This window comes from Sturnus vulgaris, chromosome 16 (assembly GCF_052056855.1).
Source record: "Sturnus vulgaris isolate bStuVul1 chromosome 16, bStuVul1.hap1, whole genome shotgun sequence".
In the NCBI taxonomy this organism is placed as follows: Eukaryota; Metazoa; Chordata; class Aves; order Passeriformes; family Sturnidae; genus Sturnus; species Sturnus vulgaris.
Window position 1 is genome coordinate 11060075 of NC_142258.1, and position 24533 is coordinate 11084607.

At 43.6% G+C, this 24533-nt stretch overlaps 1 protein-coding gene and 1 long non-coding RNA gene across 2 annotated transcripts; both read right to left on the reverse strand.

Moving 5' to 3' along the window:
* Positions 1–9221: 9221 nt before the first annotated feature.
* On the reverse strand, positions 9222–23376 carry HAPSTR1 (HUWE1 associated protein modifying stress responses). The gene is made up of 4 exons (XM_014894596.2): positions 22987–23376; positions 22176–22256; positions 17870–18145; positions 9222–10161 (listed from the first exon to the last, which is right to left on the reverse strand). Exons 1-4 carry the CDS (start codon positions 23204–23206, stop codon positions 9917–9919), a joined length of 822 nt encoding a protein of 273 aa, XP_014750082.1. The 5' UTR covers positions 23207–23376; the 3' UTR covers positions 9222–9916.
* LOC148221919 (uncharacterized) lies at positions 10625–17863 on the reverse strand. Its single transcript, XR_015807254.1, has 2 exons — positions 13415–17863; positions 10625–13233 (listed from the first exon to the last, which is right to left on the reverse strand). It is a non-coding gene; the product is annotated as an uncharacterized LOC148221919 (long non-coding RNA).
* Positions 23377–24533: the final 1157 nt, after the last annotated feature.

Genomic DNA, 24533 nt, shown 5'->3' on the forward strand with positions numbered 1-24533 from the left:
TCATTTCAGCACTCTGCACCTCTTGCCCAGCTCCCTCATGGTTTCTCAGTAGCCAGACAAGAGGACAGTCCCAGTCCAGGAGCACAGGGGGGTGATGGCTGCGTGGGACAGCAGCAGCTGCAGGGACATCCTGCTGCACCCACCCAAGCAGAGGATGCCTTCCCTGGCAGGACTTTTCCAGGGGTAGCAGGCAATGCTGGGTGCCACTCCCATGCTGACACAGAGGACAGGCACTGCACAACAGCCACTTCACTCTGCAAGGTGTCAGAGACCTTCAGAGAGTCCAGAAAAGTCAGCTCACACCAGACTCCTCTCCCTGCCCATGCTGGCACTACCTCTGCTCTCCAGTGCTCTTCCAGCTCTGCAGTACTGCAGTCAGGGCTGCAGTGAACTCCTGGGAGTCACTCTATTCCACCCCTCATTCTAAAGAAACATTAATATTTTAGCATCAATGACTATTGATTTTCTTTTTTCATCTTGCATTTCTTGAGCACATGCTGTATGGATACAAACTTGAGAGAGGAGAAAAGAGAGCAAACAATGTTGTTTAATTTGCAATGTATTACCAGCTTCACGATGTGAAATGCTAAGCCTGGACTTTTCCACATGGATTAAGTTCCACTGTGGCAGATAATGGACACAGTATGTCTACAAATGAAAAGCAGAATGAGATACAAGTAGCAGAAATGGGAAAGCATCACTCCATCCACTGCCTCATGCATCTCCCTGCAGCAATCAAGGCACTGGCCTGAGCCTCACCCTGCGGGCTGGGCAGTGCCACAGGTTTTACCAAATCACCTGAAAAGCATCTTGGCCATCTTGTCACCCGTTTCACTGCTGCCTGAGAAAAGTTAACTTCGAGCTAGATATTCAAGAATTACTCTTGTATAATAAAGTCATGATTATGGAGATTACACCAGCTCTACTGATATATTTGAAAGTTTAAACACAAGAAACACATAGGATTAACAAAGAGTGACAGCTTCAGCTCCAAGGGCCTGCAAAGTTGCCTTCAGCCACTGAGAAAGTAGGCAAAGCAGGCTGTCAGGATGGATTTTGATCTTTAGAAAGGCAAGATGACAGCACTGTGCTTCTAAGGATGCAAACACAGCTAGTAAATTCAAGATTTTCTGTTGTACAGTTCTGTTCATCTGATGATCTTAGCAGTTCATCAGCTAAAAAAAAGCATTGATTTCCCCACCAGTCACAGGAGCAGGCAAAGGCACAGGGAAGCAAACCCACAGGAGAGGGATGCAGCCCTGCCATCACACAGGCCAGACCATCTCTTGGCACAACCTGCTGGATGCCACATCCCAAGAGAAAATCTGGGCTAAAACACAAGAAGCAGAACTCTGGACGCTGGGAGAGCCAGGACTCCTTCCCAGGACACACCTCAGGCTGCCCACACCACCTTGCCTTTTCTCTGCTTGCTAATATGGGACAAATGCTGCTTTTAAAAAAATATTTAGACAGTAGCTGGATCACAGCTACATTATAGGTATGCTCCAGAGTGAGACTCCCAAGAAAGCAGGGGCTCCACCACCACATGGGACTTCCAGGACACGAAATCTCTGTCATCTTGGAGAGGATTCTCACCCCCTCCTCTCTACCTGCACCCTGCAAAGATGAGTGAGCTGCAGCACTGCTGGCAGGATCACCTCTCTGCCCTCCTGTGAGGCTCTGGCATGGGAAGAAGCTCCTCCAGTTCATTCCCAAGCAGTGGAAATTGGCAAGGCTCCATAAAGCAGCTGAAGATCTGGCTCCACTTGATAGTTTTATCTGAGATCATGATGAGCTTGACTAGAGGGTGCCAGCTGGATTGCTCTGGGGAACCGTATTTATAGATAACACTTGAAAGGGCAAGTTCAAGGTGATGGCCCCTGGTGGCCCTTTTTTGTATTCCTTCAGGAGATCCTTATTCACACCTACTCAAGTGCTTGCCAGGCAGGTTGGAAAGGCAGCAGATGAGAGCTCCTGGTGCTTTGTGCTTTCTCCAGCCTCCTGGTAGGAGCACTGCTGCCATCCTGCCCTGCACCACAGGCCAGGGACAGCTGACACATAATTGTACATTCTTCAGACCAAACCTTCATTTTTGTGGTCAGGCAGCTTGGGTTTTTTTTTTTCTCAGAGCAATGAGATTCTCAGTGCAGCAACAGCAGATCACCACTTTTTAGAGTCATCACCTGCTTGCCTCTGAGCACAGCACTTGTTACTTGACTCTGGGCATTTTGTTTTACAAAGAACATTGCAAAATCGCTGGCAAGAATCACCTGAAGAATTATTTTTGTTTGCTGAAGGACTGGTTTTCAAAGGGGTAAAGGGACTAGACATAGCATCTAAATAATTCCAAGGGCTCTTTGCATGGCTTTAAAAAACTTGGAAGGTATTTTAAAGGCTCAGCATCACTCCCATGAAATCCCCTGTGACACAGAGATGCCTCCACTGAGCCTAAACCACGAACCAAAGCCATAGACTTAAAAAGGAGAAAGGATTCCTTTCCATACCATTGCATCAGGCTTTTTTTGGGAACTTAGGCCACTTGGCTTTGCATAGCTCTAAGTAATACTGCACATGGATCATTGTAAAAATGACTTTTTGAAGTCACCCAAGCCATCCATTGGCAACTACAGCCAATGCTGAACCAGGGCCAGGAGGAATACAAACCTACAGTCTAAGCCCAGAGCTATTGCAGCTGAGGGCAATGAGAGCCCACAGGAAATCTCCCTTCACCTTCCAGCACCCCTGTGCCACCTCTTGCACATCACTTATTCCTTCTATTCTTCAGCATCTCCTGCTGACCATCTGTGCACAATCTGGGCTCACTGAGGCATTGGAACAACTTCAAAAAACCTGAACTTCTGGAGATTTTAGGCTGAAACAGAATTAACTAATTCGGTGTCTTGTTTTCAGGCAATATCCAAAGTTTGTGCAAAACAATTAACAGATATAAGTTCAGGGTTAGGGTCTCTCAATAAGTCATAGAAGAAATGGACATAGCAAGACTTAGAGCCTTAACTGATTATGTATCTAATCCTCAGTGTTCTGTCCTTTGCCCTTATCAAATCACACCAGAAGCACACTAACAGAATCCAACATACACAGCGTTTCACTCCCCAGTTCAATGCATTAGTTGTCAATCTGCCAAAACATGAATGAGGAGGCTTGGCCTTAATACAGAACCACTGAGAAACTTTTAATTGGAATTTCAGCCCTTAGAAAATGGCATTTTTATGCCTTTATCAAAACCAGGCTCTGGCAAATGTTCTCCTTCCTTTGGAGGTGATGCTTCCATCAAGTGACAAACCCCCAGCACACAGCTGCACCTTCACAATCCAGCCCAAATCCACTCAGTTACTTCAAAGCTCATGAAATGTGCAAGATGGAGACAAGAAATCCACGGTGTCAAATTTGGGATTGGTTTCTGCTTTGAAGGGCTACCCATACTTAGGAGTAGCAATTTTGATGACTACTTTTAAGTTTCCAGAGGAGCATGTGCCTCATTGGAAAGGAAAATTTATCTGCTCTTACCAGTGGTCAGTGTTTTGAGCAGTAGGTATGGCTTAGCAGCAAGGACAACAATGCCTTTTACCCCCTCACAGATAAAACTGTGATGAAAAAGTTAGGACAGAGTAAATCTTAGACTAATTCAGGTGGAAAGGGAGGCTGAGAGGTTACCTGCTCCAATCTCTGCCCAAAGCAAGTCCAAGAACAGGGGTGGAAGCCCCACAACCTGCAGGCAATCCAAGATTATGTTAACTTGGAAAAACAACCACAAATTATGTAAAAGCACTTACCAGAAACATCTGGACCTTCAGACAGGCTGTGTTCAGCACAGGGAGAAGCTTCTTGGGTATGGTCACACACAGGAGGAAGAAAACCAGATGCAGACAAGGCTTGTGGGTCAATCAGGAAAGATCAAGTCAACCTGGAAACTTACTCTGAAGGGAACTCTTAGGTCTTGTGCTGGAAGTATTAAAGACCCAGTTGTTGGGATTTGTATATGTTGAACCCATTTTTCTGGAAAACTTCTACACAGGACAGATGAACTGCTCATATTCTGGGATATGCATCTAGGCCTAAGGAATTCTGAATTCTGGTGAGACTACAGCAGAAGCTGTTACAAAACAAGCAGTTGCAGACAAATCAGGTTTTAATGAAAAATCTCAGACTCCAAATGAGTTACATCCCTGCACTGTCATCTGGAAGCACATAAGCCTCTGCAGCTACAACATCCAGAGCATCTTCAGCAGATTCCTGCTCTGAAAACTGCAATCACTTAAATCAAAGACTTTAAAATTCATTTTAACAGCAAGACATGCATCTTCAGTGATTCACATTAAGGACAACAATTTCTCCAGGGAGAGGAAAAAAGCCTTCCTACCCTATGGGAGATCACAGATGCTCTTCCACAGGAAGTAATTTAAACGTAGGCACGAAAAAACAGGTTTCACTGAGTGAGCTTTTTCAGCAGAAAAGCTTAGAGATGAAAGCAAAAATACAAAATATAGTTCCCTGAGTAGAATAAACAGTTGGATTACCAGCAGGGCACTCAATGCAAGTCTCTAGAAGATGGCCCCCTTCAGTTGAGAAGTTCACTCACCTCTAAACATAAACCATGTATTTCGTTTTGTTGGGGATTTCAGAGAGAATAGGAAAACAGGCATTAGAACACTTTTGTTGAAGACAGCATTAGTTATCTTCAGCTATACTCTATGAAATAGATATGGCAATATCACTCTTGCAAACTTACAGTGAAGCTCTCTCCCCAGAGCCTTGAAATTTGAAATATATTCAAAAAAGCACAGCAGCTAATTTTTAAAAACAGTCACAAGACTGGCCTAAAGCACACCAAAGATGCAGAGATTGTTGGGGTTTGAAAGTGATCTAGAAACCATCATTTTGCAGAGGTAACAGTAGAGACTGTAAGTTATTAGTTTTATGAGATCAAGTAATTACTCATAGAGCAGAATTTGTTATTCTCTCCCCATCTTGATCTCATATACCCCATTATAGATGACACCCAAGGAATTCACTTCAAAACAAGAAAGCTAGGTTTAAACAGCAATATAAAAATGGAAATGCCCAGGAAAGTAACAAACTCTAAGCTGTGGACTGGGCAGCACTGTGAGCACAGGTACACAGGGCTGCATGGGCAGGAGCTGGACATGGCCCTGTGAGAGCTCCAGTAGAAACAGAACAAGGTTCTGAGCATAGTTTAAATGCAGAAGTTTTGTATCCTCTGCTTTGATGTTTTGTAAAAAACACACCAGGTGTTCAAAGTACCAAAAAAAAAAATTCTCATGGCTTGAGTTTCAGAGCTGGAAAAGCATCCTGAGTTTTCCTAAGATGCAAAATTGTTACACCACGACAACACCAACAGGGACCCCAGGATTCCCCTTTATGCACAGCTTGCTGCTCTACAGCATCAGAGACAATTTCACCTTAAAATAAATCTGATAAAACTGTGAGATATTACAAAACATGATTATGACTGGTCTTACATGCTGTTTTAACCAGCTGATTGATGCATTTAATACTGATTTTTAAGGTTTTCCACAAGGCAGTGTGTGCCCAAAGGGCTCACAGCAGATTCCAATGAGATCCTGGTACTTTGTGCACTCCCCCCTCACATCCCATTGTGACCAGTGAACAGTCCTGGTGTTCTAAACCCTGGTAACTGCTGGGACAGCAGCAACACCAGCCCAAGTCACACAGGAAATGCTGCAATCTCACTACCCACTGAGAAACATTTGGCTTCCATCTTTTATAAAAGCCCCCAGAGCCAGGTGGGTGCTGCGTGCTCCTACACAGAAGGGACTCTGGCTGGTTTATTCACTACAGCCCATGTGCATTGTCCTTTTGGGACAGTCTGAGAGGGGCCCAGGGCAGCAGAAAGCACCAGTGTTGGCTCAGGGCTCCCAGGGAATTCCCCAGGCTCCATCTATCCCCAGGAGCCCCATGCACAGACAAGGAGTGCCAGGGCCTTGGCCCTGACCTTGCACAACCAGAGGCTCTGGAATGAGCAGCCCACGGGGCCTTGTGGCCACCCCACAAAACCACATCAGCCCCAGCTGGTGCACAGAACCCCACAGAACACATCAGGTGTGCATTCCTCATCTCTGCCAAAGGATAACTCAGCTCTAGGCTAATAATTGAAAGATGCTGGGTTTCAGAAGCCATTGAAGAATCCTTGTAAATTCCGGCCGGAACATCTCGGTGGCTAAGTGAAAAAATGTTAACGCAAATTAAAAAGATTACTTTTTAAACTCAAAAGCTCCTATGGAATAAAGCTTTCCTTCATAATGGAATTTAAAACCTGCTGATAAAACAAGTAGAAAATAGTCTGCAGGTTTAGGGCACCCACATGAAACAGGAAAACCTGCTAATTAAAGCACCTGATTTCACTTAAGTCCAAAGAGTCAGTTGCAAAAGACTGGAAAGCGCTACTATTGAAGTCAACACCACTTCACTTCCTAAACTATGCCACTCAAATCTCTTTGAGATGCTTCTTTTAAGCATTAGTGATGTTGAAGTCTGCAGAACATCTTGTACAAATGTAGTACACCCCAATTTTTTGTATGGTCATTAGTCCAAAGGGGACAAAACAAAAACCTGTGTGTAAGCTAAACCGAACAGCTACCAAAGTGCATTCAAAGAAAGTCCTGATCCACACAAACAAGGCAGCCTGTCAGCCCACACTAATCACAACTTGTCTGGGATTACCCATGGCCTGTATTATTCAGAAACTTAAAAGAACTACGAAGCAGTCTGATTAGTTGTATTTTTTTTTATTAGGTTTATTATGACTTAAGAGTTTCTATTACTCCAGCTGGGTAAACCACATTTGAAAGTAAGTTTAACTGCAGGACTTCAATTTCAACCAAAATCATTTTTGCATTACTTTATTGTAATATAGATTTAAATTGAACATTTAAAACTTACTTCATTAATAAGCAAGCCAAGCTCAGTAGCTTCAGTGCAGGATGTACTTTATGTAACTGCCGCACATTCAGGTTAGATTGGATGTACATGGAGAAGAGACCGGGCAACTGCACGAGTCAGAGGAGAAAGCAAAAGTAAGCACCATTTTTACCAAACTAAACAGCTCTCCAGTCAGTGTTCCTTAATGAAAATCAACTCACTTCTGGCTCCAGGAGCTACACTTTGGATAATAGCTGAGAGCTATTTCCAGAACATCAGTTTTCTACACTGGCACAAGAAATAGTCTTCAAAGCAACAGGTACTGGACTTTTTTTATTTTTTTTTTTTTTAAAGAGACAACCTATTCTCCTGTGTTTACCAGGTGAATACATGCATTTTTGATCATTCTGGCAGAGGTCAAAAAGCAAACAACAGTTGGGGCTAAATTAGAAACAATCAAAAGTTGCCAAATATTTAAGGTACAAGCAAAAAAACATTAATGCACCCAGTTTAATATCAAAGTCTGCTTTCTTTCAAAGAAAAATGGCACAAATTAAATAGGAAGCCAGACAAATTTAGTTTTAGATGGCAATAGACTGAATTAATGCTTCAGAGCATTAACAAAATTTATTTCACTGCAAGAAAGGGGAGAAGTAATTTAAACAGGCTCTGTATTTGGGCTAGACCAGCAGCACTAGTACAGTTCAGTGCCTGTGTGCAGAACTGATACCAGTACGATGTCACCTGTACCATATCAAGAATAAAGTGTGTTAGAAGTTGCAGAGCATAAGCATCTTACTTGTACAAGCCAGTTAAAAAATAAACAGAAGAGCTGAAGAATGGTTCTCATACCTGTCCTTTCTGTTCAGGACTCCACCTTTCTTTTAGAACAAAAAAATCCCTCTGCCAACAGTCTAATAAATACTAATGTATATTCAGATACCATCTTCAAAATCTTTGCTGAAAATGCAGTCCCCAAATGAAAACTAGCTTTATGCAGTATTAACATTTCACATAAACTAAACCTTATGAATTGTAGTTAATAGCAGTAACTGAAATTAATGTATACTGAGTCTTCAAGTGATGTGCAAGTTCAGCTATGTAACACAGGTGGGGGCTGGAGCAGTTCTTACCACTTTGCTCTGGACAGTTGTGACAGCTGTCCATGAACTACAGAGCCTCTCACTACAGTACTGTGCAACTGCTGACATCTTCAAGGGCTCTTGGGTGTAAAGAAATGTGATGGAAGCACCACAAGGCAAGGAAATCACGCTCAAGTAGAGAGCCTTGAGTATCTCACACAGCATTGCTGTCTTGCCTTGACTACAGACAACAATGAGGGCACCAAGGTAAAAAGGGCAAACCTACAGAGAAGTCTGCTTCAAACAGCAAAGATAATACAAAAGAGATCTGACGCTACAAGCACATAAGCAAAAGTCTTGAAGAGCTGTGTATTAACATGGAGCTCAAGTGCCTTAACTTCACCAGAAACCACAATTTTTCATACTGGGAATCTAGCATAGTTACATTTAATCCCAGGATCAGCCAATGCTTCCAGTTAAAGCATGCATCCCACCTCTCTAAATACCCCTTTCCCAACGTGCAGGGTTGGAGCTCTTCATTTTCTTATTCTCCACCAGAGCTCTCCACCAAATACTTTCTCCCTCCACATAAAAAAATAGTCAGGACACTCTGAGACTGACATCTGTCCTTCCCCATTCAGAAACAGATTTGCAGCAGATCTAGATCAGTCTTGATCTCTAGTTCAGTTTTAGACTATGCTTAAGTTACGGCAGCCAGAGTTCAATCCTATGAACGTAAGCTAAACACAAAAAGAAAGCCATTTATCCTTTTCAATTCATGCTTACAGCATGTATATCCAGAGTTTTATAATCAACTTCCAGTTTTAAATTATTTTCTTAGCACTTCACAGAACCTGCATGTCACTCCCTCCTGAAGGGGATGGCATAACAGAATCTTGTTTAAGTTAGTCCAAGTTTCCACATGTGACCAGAAGTCTTACTTGTTAGAACACACCCCTTTTCCAACTATTCCCCACATTCCCTCTCCTCCCACCCCTCCCCAGCAATGGGCAATTACTTCACAAGAAATGTAAAATAGGATATGGGTGTACACAAAACCTACCCTTCACTAATACTGAACAGAAAAGCCTATTTTCCAATTACAGGACATTTTTCTCTAAATTTAGGTCAGCACTGGTGCAGTCTGCACTGTGTATGATTACCACAAGGATAATACCAATAAGTACATATATTTTCTCAAACTGATTTAAAAGCCTATGAAGTTAATTGGGGAAAGTTTAATATTGCTACTTCAGAGCACTAGAACACACAAAGTGAATCCAATAAAGATCCTTGTATTGATTCAATATTAAGTATTAATTGCATGACCATCATAGCACCTCTTTACATTATCACACAATCACCAGAATTATCAACTGCTTTTAAAACTAAAAAGGGTACAGTCCAATATTTATAAATTGCACACTGTTACTATACAGAAACTAGGTGCATGGTACAGTGCTGCAAAAATGGAAGCCTGCAGTTTTGACAAAGATGCCAAGTCATGTTGTAGACAATTTCAGTCAAACTGGCAATACTGTTTAAGCAAATACTCAAAGCAGGAAATAAAGGACAAAAAAAAGAATTCTATAGCCAAATAAACATCTGAAATTTCCTTTCCCTTTAATAATACAAGTAAGGTCACTTTTAGCCTTGGAACAGATACATGTTCACCTATGATGATCTTGCTAACTACTACACAATATCTGATGTCCTCTGCTAAGAATATAGTTTAAGAAAGCCGCAGTTACAAGAGGCATCTAATGTAATATCTAAAATTTTCTTTATGGCATTTAGTGAATTCTTTGTCTTAAACAGTGAATATGGAAAGATGGCCTCATGTTTCCTTTTCAATAGTACTCTGAGGATCAAGTGGCTTTCAAGCAGCATGGTGGGTTTGAAATTTTTGCAGTTTAGATCATTCTGTTGCGTTTATGAGTTGGTGAGTCTGTAATGACATCGCCACACTGGGCTGAGGTACGCTTTCTAGTTCCACCATTGTCCAAGTGGAGTGCCATTTCTTCTGATATGAAAGTGTTCAAATCAACATCATGGAGTCCATTTCTCCTTCGACTAGCATTGGAGCCACTGCTCACGTGAGTAGGCGAGCCAGGGGTACTCGAGCGAACACTTATACTAGCCATTGCACCACTAAGACCTGGGGAGAGAGAGAAAAAAGGGCTTCAGTCACACAGAACAGAAAGTTCACTTCCCACAGGACCACACTCAGCTGAATTCCGCTGACATCTTAGAGACACTTCATCCTACTGTTTGTACCATTCCAGTCCAGAACACACCTTCTCAGCTTTCAGCCCGTGTAATAATCCAGGAATTACCAGAACTGCATTTTATGACCTTAAAAGTGAGCTTATACACCAGGCTGTAACAGCACACTCTGGCAAACATTAACTCCATGAGCATGACATGCTATTCAAAACATGGACGGACACAAGAGCAGGTAATTTCAATTTAAAGGCTTCACACTGGACCAAGAGTTACACAGCCCTGCCAAGGCTGCTGAACTGACCTGGTCTTGTGTCAACACCACCACCCTGCTCCCTTTCACTCCCTGATGGAAACTGCAGTATGGCAGCAGGTCTCAGACAGGTGTACACCACAGCTGGTTTATAAATACAAGCTTTTATTTCATGGCTAACACTAACAGCCAACATATTAGTATTATTAAATTCAGAAATGCACTTAAAGAACAAGCAAGGAAAACCACATGACAATCACCCAAAATTTGTTTTCAACAGATCTGATACAAATCACTGTCAAAGGTGCCCTGCAAGTACTTTGGTTTATATTCAGATGAATAGTGTTTGATTCAAATTGAAGTTTATTTCTTGTAGAAACAAGGCCATAAAAAGACAACCATGAACTTTCATACTGATTTAACCTCTGCCTTCTGTAACATTACAATTTTGCAATAGTGGGACATATCAAAACAAACTTAGTAAGGACTAATGCACAAAAGTCTAAGTACTCTTCTCAATTTCCAATTCAGGCTGTATTTGGAGGTAAACAGGAGCTCAGAGATAAGACAAACATCTTTGCTATCATAACTTCTTCAAATCTGAGTATTAGCAGAAGTGTACAGACATCTGTTGGCACTAGGAAAGAAAGAAGATGATGGAGTTGCATATTTTCTAACAGTAAGAACAAGGAAATGCTGAACTTTGCATGGAATGCCAGGAAGATTCTGCTCTCAGTAACCTTCAAAATCTTAATATTCTATAGCTCTGTCCAGCCATCATAAATGTGTGTGCATTAATTCACATCTCCATGTACTGTCAAATGAGCAGCCAAAAATCACTGACTGGCAAAACAAGCCCAACAAAACCCAATCCAACAGCTGCAAAGAGGCAACTTCAGAGGCTCTGGGAGGAGAGGACTGCTAGAACTGTAAGAGTCACCAGAAACCTCAGGTAGAAGCTAAAGTCTAAAAGCAGCAATGGCAGGCTGATACACAAGTCAAGGTGGAGCAGGAACCAATGTCACTCTATTGAACATTACTGAATGAACGTTTAAAGCTTCAAGCTTGTAACAGCACAGGAAATACTTTTACACAAATCTGGCATTACACAACCAGTAAACACAGCCACTAATCACTGATTCTTTCCTAGGGCTTTTGCTTACAGCTCCAAGTGGTGTCCAAACAGGGCTCAGAAGCATGGTCTGAACTCCAAGAGCCACCCTGCAGATGTTTTTAATAGCAGAATCATTGTTCATTCACAATGGCAAAGACTATTTACAGAGAAGTAGTTGTTTTAGTGTAAGGTAACTCAGAAATGTTAGGTTTGTGACAGTATTCTCAGGATTAAGGTCAAGCTTAAATTCAAAACCATTAGGAAAAGAATTTCCCATGCATCTACCAAAGAAAGTAAAGCAGCTACTTGATGACAAATGTATGAGAAAAAGCCAATTCAGATACCATACCCTGGATAAACTACTAACATGCATAATTTGGGCAGGTAACAAATCACTTCACAATTCAAAGACATCAGTAGTTTAATTTCAACTGGCATGACATACATTAGAAAAAACATTAATTCATCCTGTACATTTAAACTGGAAAACATCTGAGCATATAGGTGACATTTTTTCAAATCCAAAGTGATTGTAGAGATTTCCCCCCCACATCCCTATTCCAAGCAAAACTTGCTGTGACCACACAAGTTCAGTTACATTTAAGAGTCAACATTTACAGCACTTATCAGTCATTTACTGTTATATAACTCATACCAAATGAGCAACATAATAATTCAGTTTTATCATGACATCTTTTTACTACATCTAGTGCCCAAGTAAGGAAAGAAAAATTATTCTAAATAAACTCCAGAACTGACCCGTGATGTGAAAAGACATTTTTTTGGCACCACTCAAGAACTATGTTTTTAACTGGAGCCTTTTCAAGTAACAAGCATTCTTTAAAATAGTTGACACAGTTAGAAGATGCACCTGTAACACACTGCAGCATATTGTAAACCAGACTGCCCAAGTTCACAAGCAATGCCTAAAGCAGCCACTGACTTCCCAGTATTTAGTGTAATGCTGAATCACTGCACATTTAAATACACAAACAACCTTCAGGAGATAATTAGAAGTTAACATCTTCAATCCAACTTGGTGTCTAAGGCAGGAGAGCAGCTTTGAATTAATTTCTACAGATCAGAATACAAGGATACTGCATCACAGCATGGACTTTGAGCTACAGGTTAATCTTGCCTCTCACACAGGCATTTAGTGCCAGTAAGAGTCATGGCTGGGTACACTGACAGACTGAGTGACAACCTCAGCTCCTGGAAGGGAACCAGATTACACAGCACTGCCCATCCATCCAGGAGAGCAAAACTGCCAAATGAAACAGATCACCGTTTAGGATTGGCTAACTGAGCTAACATGGAAGAATCAAAGCAAACTCAAGGCATACATTCAAATATCAAGATGCACTTCATAGAACCAACATCTTTGAGAACAATCTGCAAAGCTCAAAACAATCTTTTAGTCAACAGGGAAAAGAGTTAAGTTTTTCCTTGGGAAGTTGTGGCAAGCAGAGGAAATCTCAAAAAAAACATTTACTGTGAATTACTCCGAGTTTTAGCTTTCAGCAGACTCAGAGCTCTTCCTGAAGCATTTAAAAGCAATAACTGACACTAAGAAGTGGTAACATGACTGTCAGCAAATCCCATTTCCCAACCTCAGTACAGCAGCACAGAGATCCAAACAGCTGCTGAAGTGGCTTTACTTTTCCCACAATCTCACACCCACCTCTGAAATCTCCCATTCGTTTCTACCAGGGACATCTCCTTTATTATCAGAGGCCTTTAAGAAAGCACACATGGCTCTTAGCCCCTTCTTAAATTGAAAAGGTTTGAAGTGGAAGGCATGTCTCAAACATTCTGCAGTACCTAGTACATTCTCATTCCTATCATATCTTTCATTAACAATATGACGTTTCATAAGAATCATTTTACAAAAAGTTATATTCTAAAGGTCTTTTAGTACTATTAAAAAGAGCTAGGAACAATACTAGCCAATTTATAATTAAGTACACTCCAAAACTATCAAGATATTGGAAGGCGTGACTGAAAGTATGTTTCATGGATTACAAAATACTTAAACTTGCTAATTTTGAGTTGACAATTATCACCACTGGCCTAACAAACTGTAAATGCTGTTTCATCTGCACTACAATCATGCCCATGTACAAGTTATTCAGGTCACTACCACAGCATAATATACTGGGTAGCTCCTGCTCAGTATAGCAATAGTACTAACTATTATTTTCTACAAGTTTTAATCAGGAAGTATCAAAAGGAACATCCATGCTTAGATAAGTGTAACTAAAGCAGGAATTAGTTAATAACCCCAGATAAATATAAAATGGCATGCAGAGAGATCCTTGTCACTCTTCTGTCATATTCACCCTTTCATAATACTGGCTCAAAGAGCAAGTTTTAGCAGCACATACCAACACACAATTCCATCACAGCTATATATACACACAACCTTTAAATTAAACTGTGTCAGACCAATCTGAACAGTGCTCTCCCATCCCCTTCTTTTACCAACTATTGCTTCTCCACTCTGCTAAGTGCTCCCATTTTAAACTGCACTTTAATATTCTAAGAAACAAGTATGAAGGTCTAGTGGAAATTCAGACTCTTAAGGGGCCAGGCCACACACTTCTATGTGCAAATGTTCTCCCTACCCCAAAGAGACCAAATCACATAAATGAGATAAATCAACATTAAAGCTAAGGTGAAAAAGAACTAATATTCTCTCACTATACTGTTGCCCTATTTTTTTTCCCGAATTCACCTAATTTTTGATTAAGAATGCTCAAGTCAAATGCATTTCAACATTACATTTCCAAGCTTGCTTCCCCCTCCTCACATCACAGCATTTTCTCACACTGTGCTGGGACGACAGTCAGTGAAACATGTAAAGGACATGGGCTGTGCACCAGACTTGCTACACCAGCTACAGCCAGGCACAAAGTGGCTGAGCACGTGGCAGTGTTTGGGAATCTTGTACTGTTAGCTCAGATTGATGTAATTCTGTCCTTTGAAACTCATCTCTTACAGAGCTGGAAATGTCAATACACATCCAGAGAGTAGGTGAAGATACGTCCATACTTTCCCTACCTGCAATCACATTTCAGGGACTAATGGAAGTTAAAAACCCAACTCTGTAATTGAGATGTTGGACAAAAAATGTATTATCTTCTACTACCACATCTTAAAACACCGAGCATCAGACTGATCTTTCATTCAAGTTTCAGAAAACTGCACTGGAACTTCAGAGTAAAACACCATGCTTTGAGAAAACTTGAGATAACTACTCAGCTTTTCTAAAGGCTTGAATTTCTTTGCAAATATCCACAGTTCAAGTCACCAGCTATGCTTTATTTCAAAGATTACTCACCAGCATGCTGGCAATGAAAAGCTGATAATAAGGGAAAAGAAAATGCTTACCAAAGTTTACTCTCTCTAGAGTAAAATTCCAAAGTCTGATTCTCACTAAGCAACACTTAAGATTTCAGTAACAACTGCAGAGCATAGGTGCCATGGAGTTATAAGAAGAGGGAGATCACACATCTTAAACATTCTCATTCCTAATTTTTTGTCATGATCATTTTGCATTTAGCTAACTATAACAAGTTCTTCTCTACCGTTCTGCTTTCAAGATAAGTTTTCTCATAGTAGAGAGACTTGATAATCAGTATCACAAGATTAAATTCTGGGGACATCTTGTCCAAAAAACTGTCAACCATCTTGCAGAGATAAACACAGGTCAGATGTTACAGGGTTGGAGACAGAAGAGACAAGGCCAAAAATCTAGTTTTAAGGTATTTCTTTTCTTAGAAAGCATACAGTTTAAGGACTGTACTGATGTCTAAAGGATCCTAATTCCTAATGTTTTATTCTAGAGCACACACCTAGAATTGTGTTTGATGTTTCTGGAAATATTGAATTATTAGCTAATCTGTTACCACTGCTTCTGTCAAAATTTTCAGATGTGCTTATGATGCATACAGAGTTATATTATGAAAAAAGAAGTATTTTCCACCATCAAAGGAGAAGATCAGCAAGTTATAACGCTGTGGTCTTTAGACATGCATTAGTACCTGTTTCTGAGAATTCAATACACCAGCCCTGCTTCCACTGAGCTATACTTGGTGCCATAGGCTATTCGTACCTATCCCAGCTTCACTGAAAGAGCTCTTCCTTTAAGCAGCAAAGTTTTAGTATTATCCTTCAAATCAAATTCAAACCTTCCACATGATCAATAAAGAAATACTCTATTCCCACCAGGAAGCAAACCAGCACTAAACAGCCTCCCTCCTCTACATGCCAGTTAGAAACTCCTCTCAAAAACTCTGTGCCTGGACTGCTCCTCACTATTATCAGGTTCTCATGTTCCCTCTTGATACCTAGAAGCAGCACTTCCAAACAATGTGCCAAAAATTATGGTAAGTGCAGGCCTAATGAGGACAATTTACACACACCTGAAGATCCTTGGCAGGTTTCAAAATCAAAACAGTTTTGAGAAGCCCTACAATAAATAGGAAATGAGTTCATGAGATTGCTTGATCTCAACTTCCTTAATGTTAAAGACAACAAAAGGGGGAGAAGCTGGAGCAATGCAGACATTGTAGGCAATAACCTAAAAACGGTTATGAGGCCCAATACAACCCTAGTCACTAAAGGATTAGCACAAAAGCATTTCTGTCAAGAACCAGACTGAAACTGGTATCAGGAGAAGCTAATCCAGAAGGTGACTGATATGTAATCTTGTCAACCAGCTGATGAAGGGGAAAAGTACATTCTGAGCCCCTGCAGTACCACCGCAGAGGACAGAACTTCCTCATGACCCTGCATTACATTATGAAATACGGGAAACTTTACACATCAGTGTTCAGATCCTCACGCTATAGAGAAGTGACTTCCATAAACCTCCTCTGTACAAAGCAGATGTTAGGAAACAATACATGGACACAAAAAGAGCTGTATTACCAGTAAAAATGCTTGAGTTTACTCAGACATCTCACTGTACCAAAAGTGGGTCTACCTAAGCTTCCTCTCACCTGAGACTGAGCCTTTACAGTTAAATCCAGCTCCACAGATTCAACTGTTTTTCAGAAAACCACTTTATCTGCTTATCACAGCGAGAGCTGGCTTCTGCAGTTGTTCTCATGAAATTAATTTTATCTACACTGAGTAAGCAACAGTGGTGCACAGAATTCCCTAGCCCCCTTCCAGTTTGAGACAGAACACTGCCAAAACCAACATGACTAGGTGGGGAAGCATGTTTGGTTTAAATGGCAAAGGGCAGCAAATAATACCAGACTTAGGCTGTCACCTAGACAGTAACAGTGTCTGCATTGTGTATCTTGAAAGACCACCACAGCACAGCAGAAGCCAAGCCTGCATTTTCAGGAATCCACTCTTCTAATTAACTCATCAATTCTACTCCCCCACTGAGAATATCCAGACAGTAAAAATTTCATTTAAGTTGCATTTCTAGATAGCTTTTTTACTTTTAGAATGACCTACGGTTTCTACCTCAAGATATCTGCTACCCTTTTGAATTTTAGAAGGCATAAAGCCCAGAGGTGCTACCTCATCTCACCTCAAGAGCAATTTAAAGCACATTTACTAAATCATAATCCAATACAGAATGAGCTACTGAATATTCATGTCGGAAAAGAGATACACCACCAACATTGCTGGTGATGACAAGGAAAGCAATTCAGTATGACACTGGAAGATGTGTAAAGCTGAAAGTAAACTATAACAAAGCTCTGAACAGCACTCAATTATTTCAAAAACGTGTAAGTGAAACACCCTTTCCAGGGTACTTTAAGCAGAATGCTCAACTGCATTATCCAGTGCCTAACAAAGGTACTAGAAAGCTAGAGACAGAAGCCTCAGACATCAAATTCCCTCCCTAAACCCCAAAAATTTTCTAGTCGTCAAATCTTAATATTTAACTAGTTGCTAGCATAGCATTGCCATTTTCCAAGAATTCTGTTTACTTTAGCATTGGTATGAATGCCAAGTCTCTTCATGCTTCAAAAACACTACCAAGACTTGTTACTTAACTGTTGAGTTCACAGCTGTGCAATATTACAGACCCACATTTCGTTTTTATTCAATACCTTTTCTCCATTCAAAATACTCAACTATACAAACTTTTAGCAGCCAACACATGCCTTGTACATGCAAACGCTCCCTTAAAGAATGAAGGGGATGCCTTCAGCTGCAACACCAGGTACCCAGCACATCATGGTATGCCAAACATGCTTTAAGAACCCCCACCCAATTTTAACCAAGTAGTATTGAAAAAGTGACTGTTACCATGCAGAGCTATGGCTTCACGGAAGGGTTGCAAATCAGTCTCTACAGACGAGCTAGTTTCTGTTGAAGTAGCTCGGTTAGGGGATACTACAGTCAGTCTTGGGGGAGCTCTAGAATTTCTTGGAGGAGGGACTTTTCCACAAAGGAAGCTGATCAAGTCTTCTCTTCTAATAGTTCTTCTGCGTTTTTTAACCCAGGCTAGCACATCCTTATTCCGACGCTGATAGCCAATCTGAATTCCTAAATCAAAGCTTCGCTGGTGGGCATCCACACTCTCTGCAAGAAGACAGAAAAAAGTTCTTAGTGTTACACAGCAATGCACAGCATGGCACAGCACTGATGTGGCTTCCTGTCAACCATGGGAAGAAGAAGTAGTATCCACATCTTCTATAGGTTACACCACAAGGCAGCACCAAGGTGGCTGCAGCAGCAAAGAGGAGCTCTATTAAACCTGAAGAGTGTATTAGCCAAAACGTTCCATCCTGTTCACAAGTCAGATAGTCGACTGCAACTCCAGCACCACTTACTATACTTCAGCTCGACACTACAGCACTGTTTATTTACATTAAAACCACACTGACAGCTTGTCAGACTGAGGAAGATGTTTAAATCAATGGACAACAGACTCAGACACACAAAGTGTAACAACACAGTCAGAAGTCCCAATATAAGAAAGGAGTAACTGCTTCTCTTCATTCTGACACGTAAGAAACTGCCAGAAAACTCAAGGTTGCTTTCAAGTTTTTCTATTTTCAGCTGAATTTCAATTGCAGAGGCAATTCTCAGGCCATAGTTTTGAAACTAGTTAGAACACAAGTGTCCCCAATGTCTTTCCATTAGCCAACATACCATTTACAAAGGCTAAGAAAGTTTCCTTCCCCCTTTAGGATCCCATGGCAATTTTGATATACAAAAGCTTTAAACACACTATTTACAATACATCCTACTACAAAAAGCAATTTCACTCTGTTAATGTAACTAATCACCTGTGAACATCAGTTATAACTGTGTCTCCAAAAGACTTAAATGCCATGTATTAAGTTGCTTTCAAACTTCAGGAAGTGTATTTCTGGCTACCAGTTTGAGTAAGTTTCAAACCACAGTAACAGGTGGGACAAATCCTGTTCACTACACAATTATGCTCATCTTGTTCCTCAAATGTCTGCTATCAGACCTTTGACAACACCTATTTCAGTTTCATATAAACTATTGCTATGTTGTTTTTGTTCCTCAAAAGACATTAATATACCCACTCCAATTTTATTTGAATTCCACAGAATTTTTTCAATGCGGCAAAGCTGATTTAAACAACATTTTATATTCTTGTTTTATTAATGAAGCCCAAGGCAAAAGCCATTTACCCAGAACATGAAGGTATTTCTTCAAGAACAGCTATCTCAAGATACTGGTTTACAAACAGTGACATACATATCTAATGTAGCTTTGTCACACTCCAGAACCCAAAAAGAACTGCTATTAAATGCTATTCATGGACTTAAATTCTAAGGCACCACTGCACAGTCCATAAAAGACAGCACTGAGATCTACACTGTCAAAGAGCAGCACTTCAAACAACAGACCTAATTTGAGTTAAACCTTGGAGCATAAACAGGTAGACAAAATACACTTAACCTGTTACTTTCAGCCACTCTAGGAGTATTTTGCCTGTACTACTTTGTAATCTAAAGGCTACCTTCACAAATGCTAATTCCTCTGAAAGCAATGGCAACATGACAGATTATTCCTCCTGCCATTTTATACTCCACAGCAGCCCAGACTCCAATGCACTGGCAGTAAAAGCTGCCCAAACATTCTGGAGCCAACTTGGAAACTGAAAATGCTCCTTTAATCACTTCCTGAAATACCAGGAGTGTCCTTCTGAGGCCTGGAGGCCAACTTCACATCAATACCCTGCTTTCTTTGTGTATGAGAATGCTTTACAAAGTGCTAACTGTGAACTAGGTACGAGGTCAAACACTGATTGCTGATGCAGCCCAGAGAAGTTTCAAGCATCATTACCCAGGTAGATTAGATTTTTATGGTAAAAGCCACAACTACTTTGTTTGCAAAGTTAAGCTGGCAAAACCTAAGCAGTCAAGCTGCACATATTCTGAAATTACTAAGTCAAAATTAAGATTAGAAAACATTCAGGGTTTTTTTCATAAAAACAAGGTAAATTGTAGGCTCAAAAGCTTTATTCTAATATATACCTAGAACTTTCCACAGTGGCCTTAAGTCCTAAATTCTATTACAAGCCATGCCTTCACTTTTTTAGTGCAAGCTGCAAAATAATGAAGTGCCTTGAATTCAGTCTCTATCACCAGCACCAGAAATTCAGGACATGAGACCATCAGTGTGGTGTGATATGAAACTTCGAATCTATATTCAGAAGAAATGCTGACATTCAAGATATCATGGCATTCTCATTATGCACCATTCCTCGGGTTGCTCTTGTTAAAAAGATGATGCCTCAAAAATCCACGTATTTATCAGATCAGAAAGCAGCTGACAAGGCAAGAGGCAGTCTGTGGTGTTCAGTTCACCAAGTATTCCTCCAGTGTTTTGACAGAGTCCTCCAAAACAAACAGTACTGAGAATGTGAAAAACAGGAGTTTTTTTTAAGAGCCATGTTCATCACTAGGGAAAACAAGTTCACAGTAAGATTCGAACTTGTCAGATATGACAGTGTTCAGGTGGTTCTACCATCTTATCACCAAATTTCTACTGACTTGCAAGTTAACTGAAAACTGAAAGATAGCATTCCTGAGTAATTTTGGTACTTTAACACTTTAGGATCTGTTTAAAGAAAACATTTGTTTCAGATGCTGGTTTCTGAAGTATTACATTATACCTGACTAAGTCAGCTTCTAACTCAAACTCTAGTTTCCCTGATCACCTACTTGTCAGTTAAACACATCACTGCCAACAAAAAGGCTCATTTTGCCTAGAGCACAAGTGATCAAAGATGTTAACCAGAAATACACAGCCTAAGTCCTCATACTAAAGATGCTGTAAAGGAGAGCCATGCCATTTGTAAAGACAGACTGTAATTATTCCATACAATTTATTAACACTACCTGCTGCTACTCTACCACCATTCTCAAATTACTATTGTCCCCAGACATGTTCTAGTGACCCACTCCCTCAGGCCAGCACCTTCCTGCTCTCAGCTGCTGCCCCTCTACATGACCGGACACACACAGACAGCATTCAAATGCACTTTTGCAGGAGGCAAGACTCTGGCAGTGAGGGTTGTGCACCTACATCTCTTTGCTCTGTCCACATCTGTCAGAGAACTGATCACCTATCACAAACACGTCAATTTCAACTGCTTAAAGCAAATCCAAAATGGCAAGACTGGAGGAAAATGAAGGAGCATAGAGGTAGAGCTACAGATAATGCCGTACAGAACAAGGAAAAAAAAAAAAAAAAAAACAACAAGGGGGAAAAAAAAATCAAACTATAAGTCAGAAAAACAAACATCTGGAACTTTAAAGCTATTCCCTTCCTTGGACTGGAAGGCAGTAACAATGGGAATCACAATGTGCCAATTTCGGCCTTCACTGACATGTATCATTTTAGCACAACCTTTTAAACAAAGCAAAAACCACTGAATGATCCTTTTGCAAACAAGAATTCCTGTGACAGCCCAAAGAACTGCAGAGTTCAGAAACAGCCAGTAAACCAGCACTAAAACACAGCCACACGCAGAGCATACTCCTATCAAAGTTCTGACTAACACTGCCTTCTTACAGCCACGCTGGACACAGCCATAATGACATTCTAGTGCTTAAAATAAACTGGTATGCTTACTTAAGAGGCATCACTGCCACAAGAAGACAAAACTTTCTGTCACATAACATCTCTGCAGGATTTTATGAACATTAAACCCAACGTTGCTTCACCACAAAAGACAAGGCATTATACTGGCACCCCAACATCTAATGCACCATGAAATATAAACAATGCAGGGAATTTCAGTACCGTTTAACAAGCCATTGTACGCTTGCCTTGCATTCACAAGAAACAGACACATTAAAGACACCCTTTTTCAAGGGTCCTAAAGTAAAAAAGCCTTTAAGTTTATGAGTCACTGACATGAGGCAACAGAAAAGATTCAGCTACCGTCAGCTAAAGTGGCCCAAGGAAAACCTGCAAGATTCAGGAAGCAGTCTCGGGTTAGATTTTATCAGGGTGAATAAGAGACATTAACAGGCCCTACTTATGAGTAAGCCGGGGCAGGAGGCAGAGTGGGGCCCGGCTCGGCGGGGAGGGCTGCCGGGGCAGCGGGGGGGCAGCCCCTTACCTTTGTAGAGGTTGGTGACCGCAGTGGCGGCGTTCTGGAAGGGGACCCAGAGGGAGAGCCCCGGCTGCTGGCACACCCGGTCTGCAGGGAGGGAAGGACACACGCTGTTTATTTTGGAGTCACCCGCTCCGAACGGCCATGTTAGGTTTCGCCATTTTGTTCCACCTTCCGGAGGCAGCTCCGGATCGGGGCCGAGAGGGGCGGGCGGGCAGCGGCCCGGCCGGGGCAGCGGGCGCGGTGCCCCCGGCGCGGCGGGGAGCGCCCGGCCGCCCCCGCCCCGGCCCCGCCGCACAATGAGCCCGGCCCCGCTTCGCCATTTTGTCGGGAGTCTCTTCCCGGGGCTGGGCGTCGGGAGCCGCCGGCAGGGCCGGGCTTCCCGGCACCCCCCCCCACCCACCCCGACACTCGGGGCTCGCCCCCGCTGTCCGGAGCGGCCCCCACCGGAGCGCCCCGACACCCCGCGGCCGCGCTCTGCCAACGGGGGAGGGGGTGCGGCCGGGCCGGGCCGGCGCAGGAGCCGCCCCGGAGGCCGCGCCGGGCGCTGTCCGGGCCGCGACCGCGGCTCCCCCTCCCTCTCGCCATTTTGTTTTCCCGTCCGTCTCTGAGGACGGCCGCGGCCCGGCAGCCGCTCCTCCCGCAGCCTCGGCCCCTTTGTACCGCTGCGGGCACCTCCCCACCCCGGCGGCTCCGCGGCTGCTCGGCACCGCCACCCCTCACTGTCCGGGCCCCGAGTCCACCGCGCCCGGGCTCCACCGGCCTCTTGGCCGCAGCCGCCCCAACTGTGCCCTCCCCAGCCCCTGGCCGTGCTCACCCTTGTAGAGCTGCGCCACGGCGGTGGCCGAATTCTGAAAGAGGTGCCAGAGCTTCTGCTGCTTGTGCTCGGGCTGCGCCGCCGCCTCGTCCTGCAGCTCCGGCGCCAGCGCCTCCTCCTGCTCGGCCTCAGCCAGGCACTGCCGCTCCCACTTGCTGAACCAGTGCTCGGGCCCGTGCTCCTGGATCTCCGCCTCGCCCTCCTCCTTCTTGTCCTCCATCCTCCGCCCGGCTCCGCGTCCCACCGCCGCGTATACCCGGTCCCAACAGCCGGCTGCGCTCGTTCCGTGCGCCAGGCCGGCCCTACCTCACCCCCATGCCGGGCCCGCCCGTCGCTCCACCGGCCCCAAACACTCCGAGCGCCGGCACCGCCCCGAGCGCACTGAGAGCCCGGCCGAGGCGCCTGGGAACGCGCAGCCGGCCTGCCCCGCCCCCAGCATCCGATTGGCCACCACCGCCCGAGTGCCGCCGGTCCGTGAGGGATTCCCAGCGCTCATTGGTCAGTTCAAGTGTCCGTCACGAGGGACACCCCGGGGGCGGGGCTAACGCAGCTTTGGTTACGCCGTCACAGCCCCGTGCCGGGGGCGTCGGCGCGGTGCGCGTGCGCAGTGCGCTGTCTCGCGCGGCCCCGGCCCCGCCCCTGGCGTGAGGCGGCCCCGCCCACGCCCACCCGGCAGCGGCCCCGGGGCGGCCCCGAGCGGGCGAGGCGCTGCCGGCCTCGGGCGGCCCCGGCAGCCGCTGTCCGCGGCCGTACCGGGAGGTGGCAGCGGCCGCCGCGGCTCCGCTGAGGGGCAGAGCCTGGCCGGGAGGCGGTTCCCTGCCCGGCCCCGGGGGAAGATGGCGGCCGCGCAGGGCCCGAGGGCCGAGCCGTGTGACACGGCCGGGCCCGGGTCCAGCAGAAACGGCTGCGGGGTTTGCCCCGAGAGTTCAGATGTACAGCATCACTTTTCTGCCTGTTTTACACATTATTTAGCTTTTTTTGATTCTGCGCTGTACCAGACACAGTCCCAACAAACAGACTGAAGTAGCAGCTGCTTTGCCCACGTTTAAAAACACTCGTTTACTCGCGATCTCTTTGCTGCTGTGAAATTACATTTCCCAGCTGCTCCAGCCACACTTCCAGTCAAAGCAAGTGTCCCCGTGCTGTGGAGCAAGGGCTGGGCACAGCTGCATCCCCGCCGGGGCTCGCAGCCGCTGTCCCCAGGCGCTCCGCGGGCCCAGGCCGGCCGCCACATCACTGAAGGCAGCACAGACACGCTCCACAGTCGGGTGTGCACAGCCCACCCCAGGCTGCAAACGCTCACCGGCTACCTGGGCTCTTTCCTCCTCTGACAGGCTGTTTTATCCCGTCCATACTCGTTCCCTTTTTGAACTTGGATGTTCATACAACTTCCTAAAAGATTCAGGAATTCAAGCCGAAATCATATATAGTGAGGAAAGAGGTGGTGTGAGGGTATAATGGGAACTGTTGGGTTGGGGGTTTTGTCTCTGAGACAACTGAAAACTAAAGCTGCATCTACTGTATTTCCTAAATACCACTGAGACTAA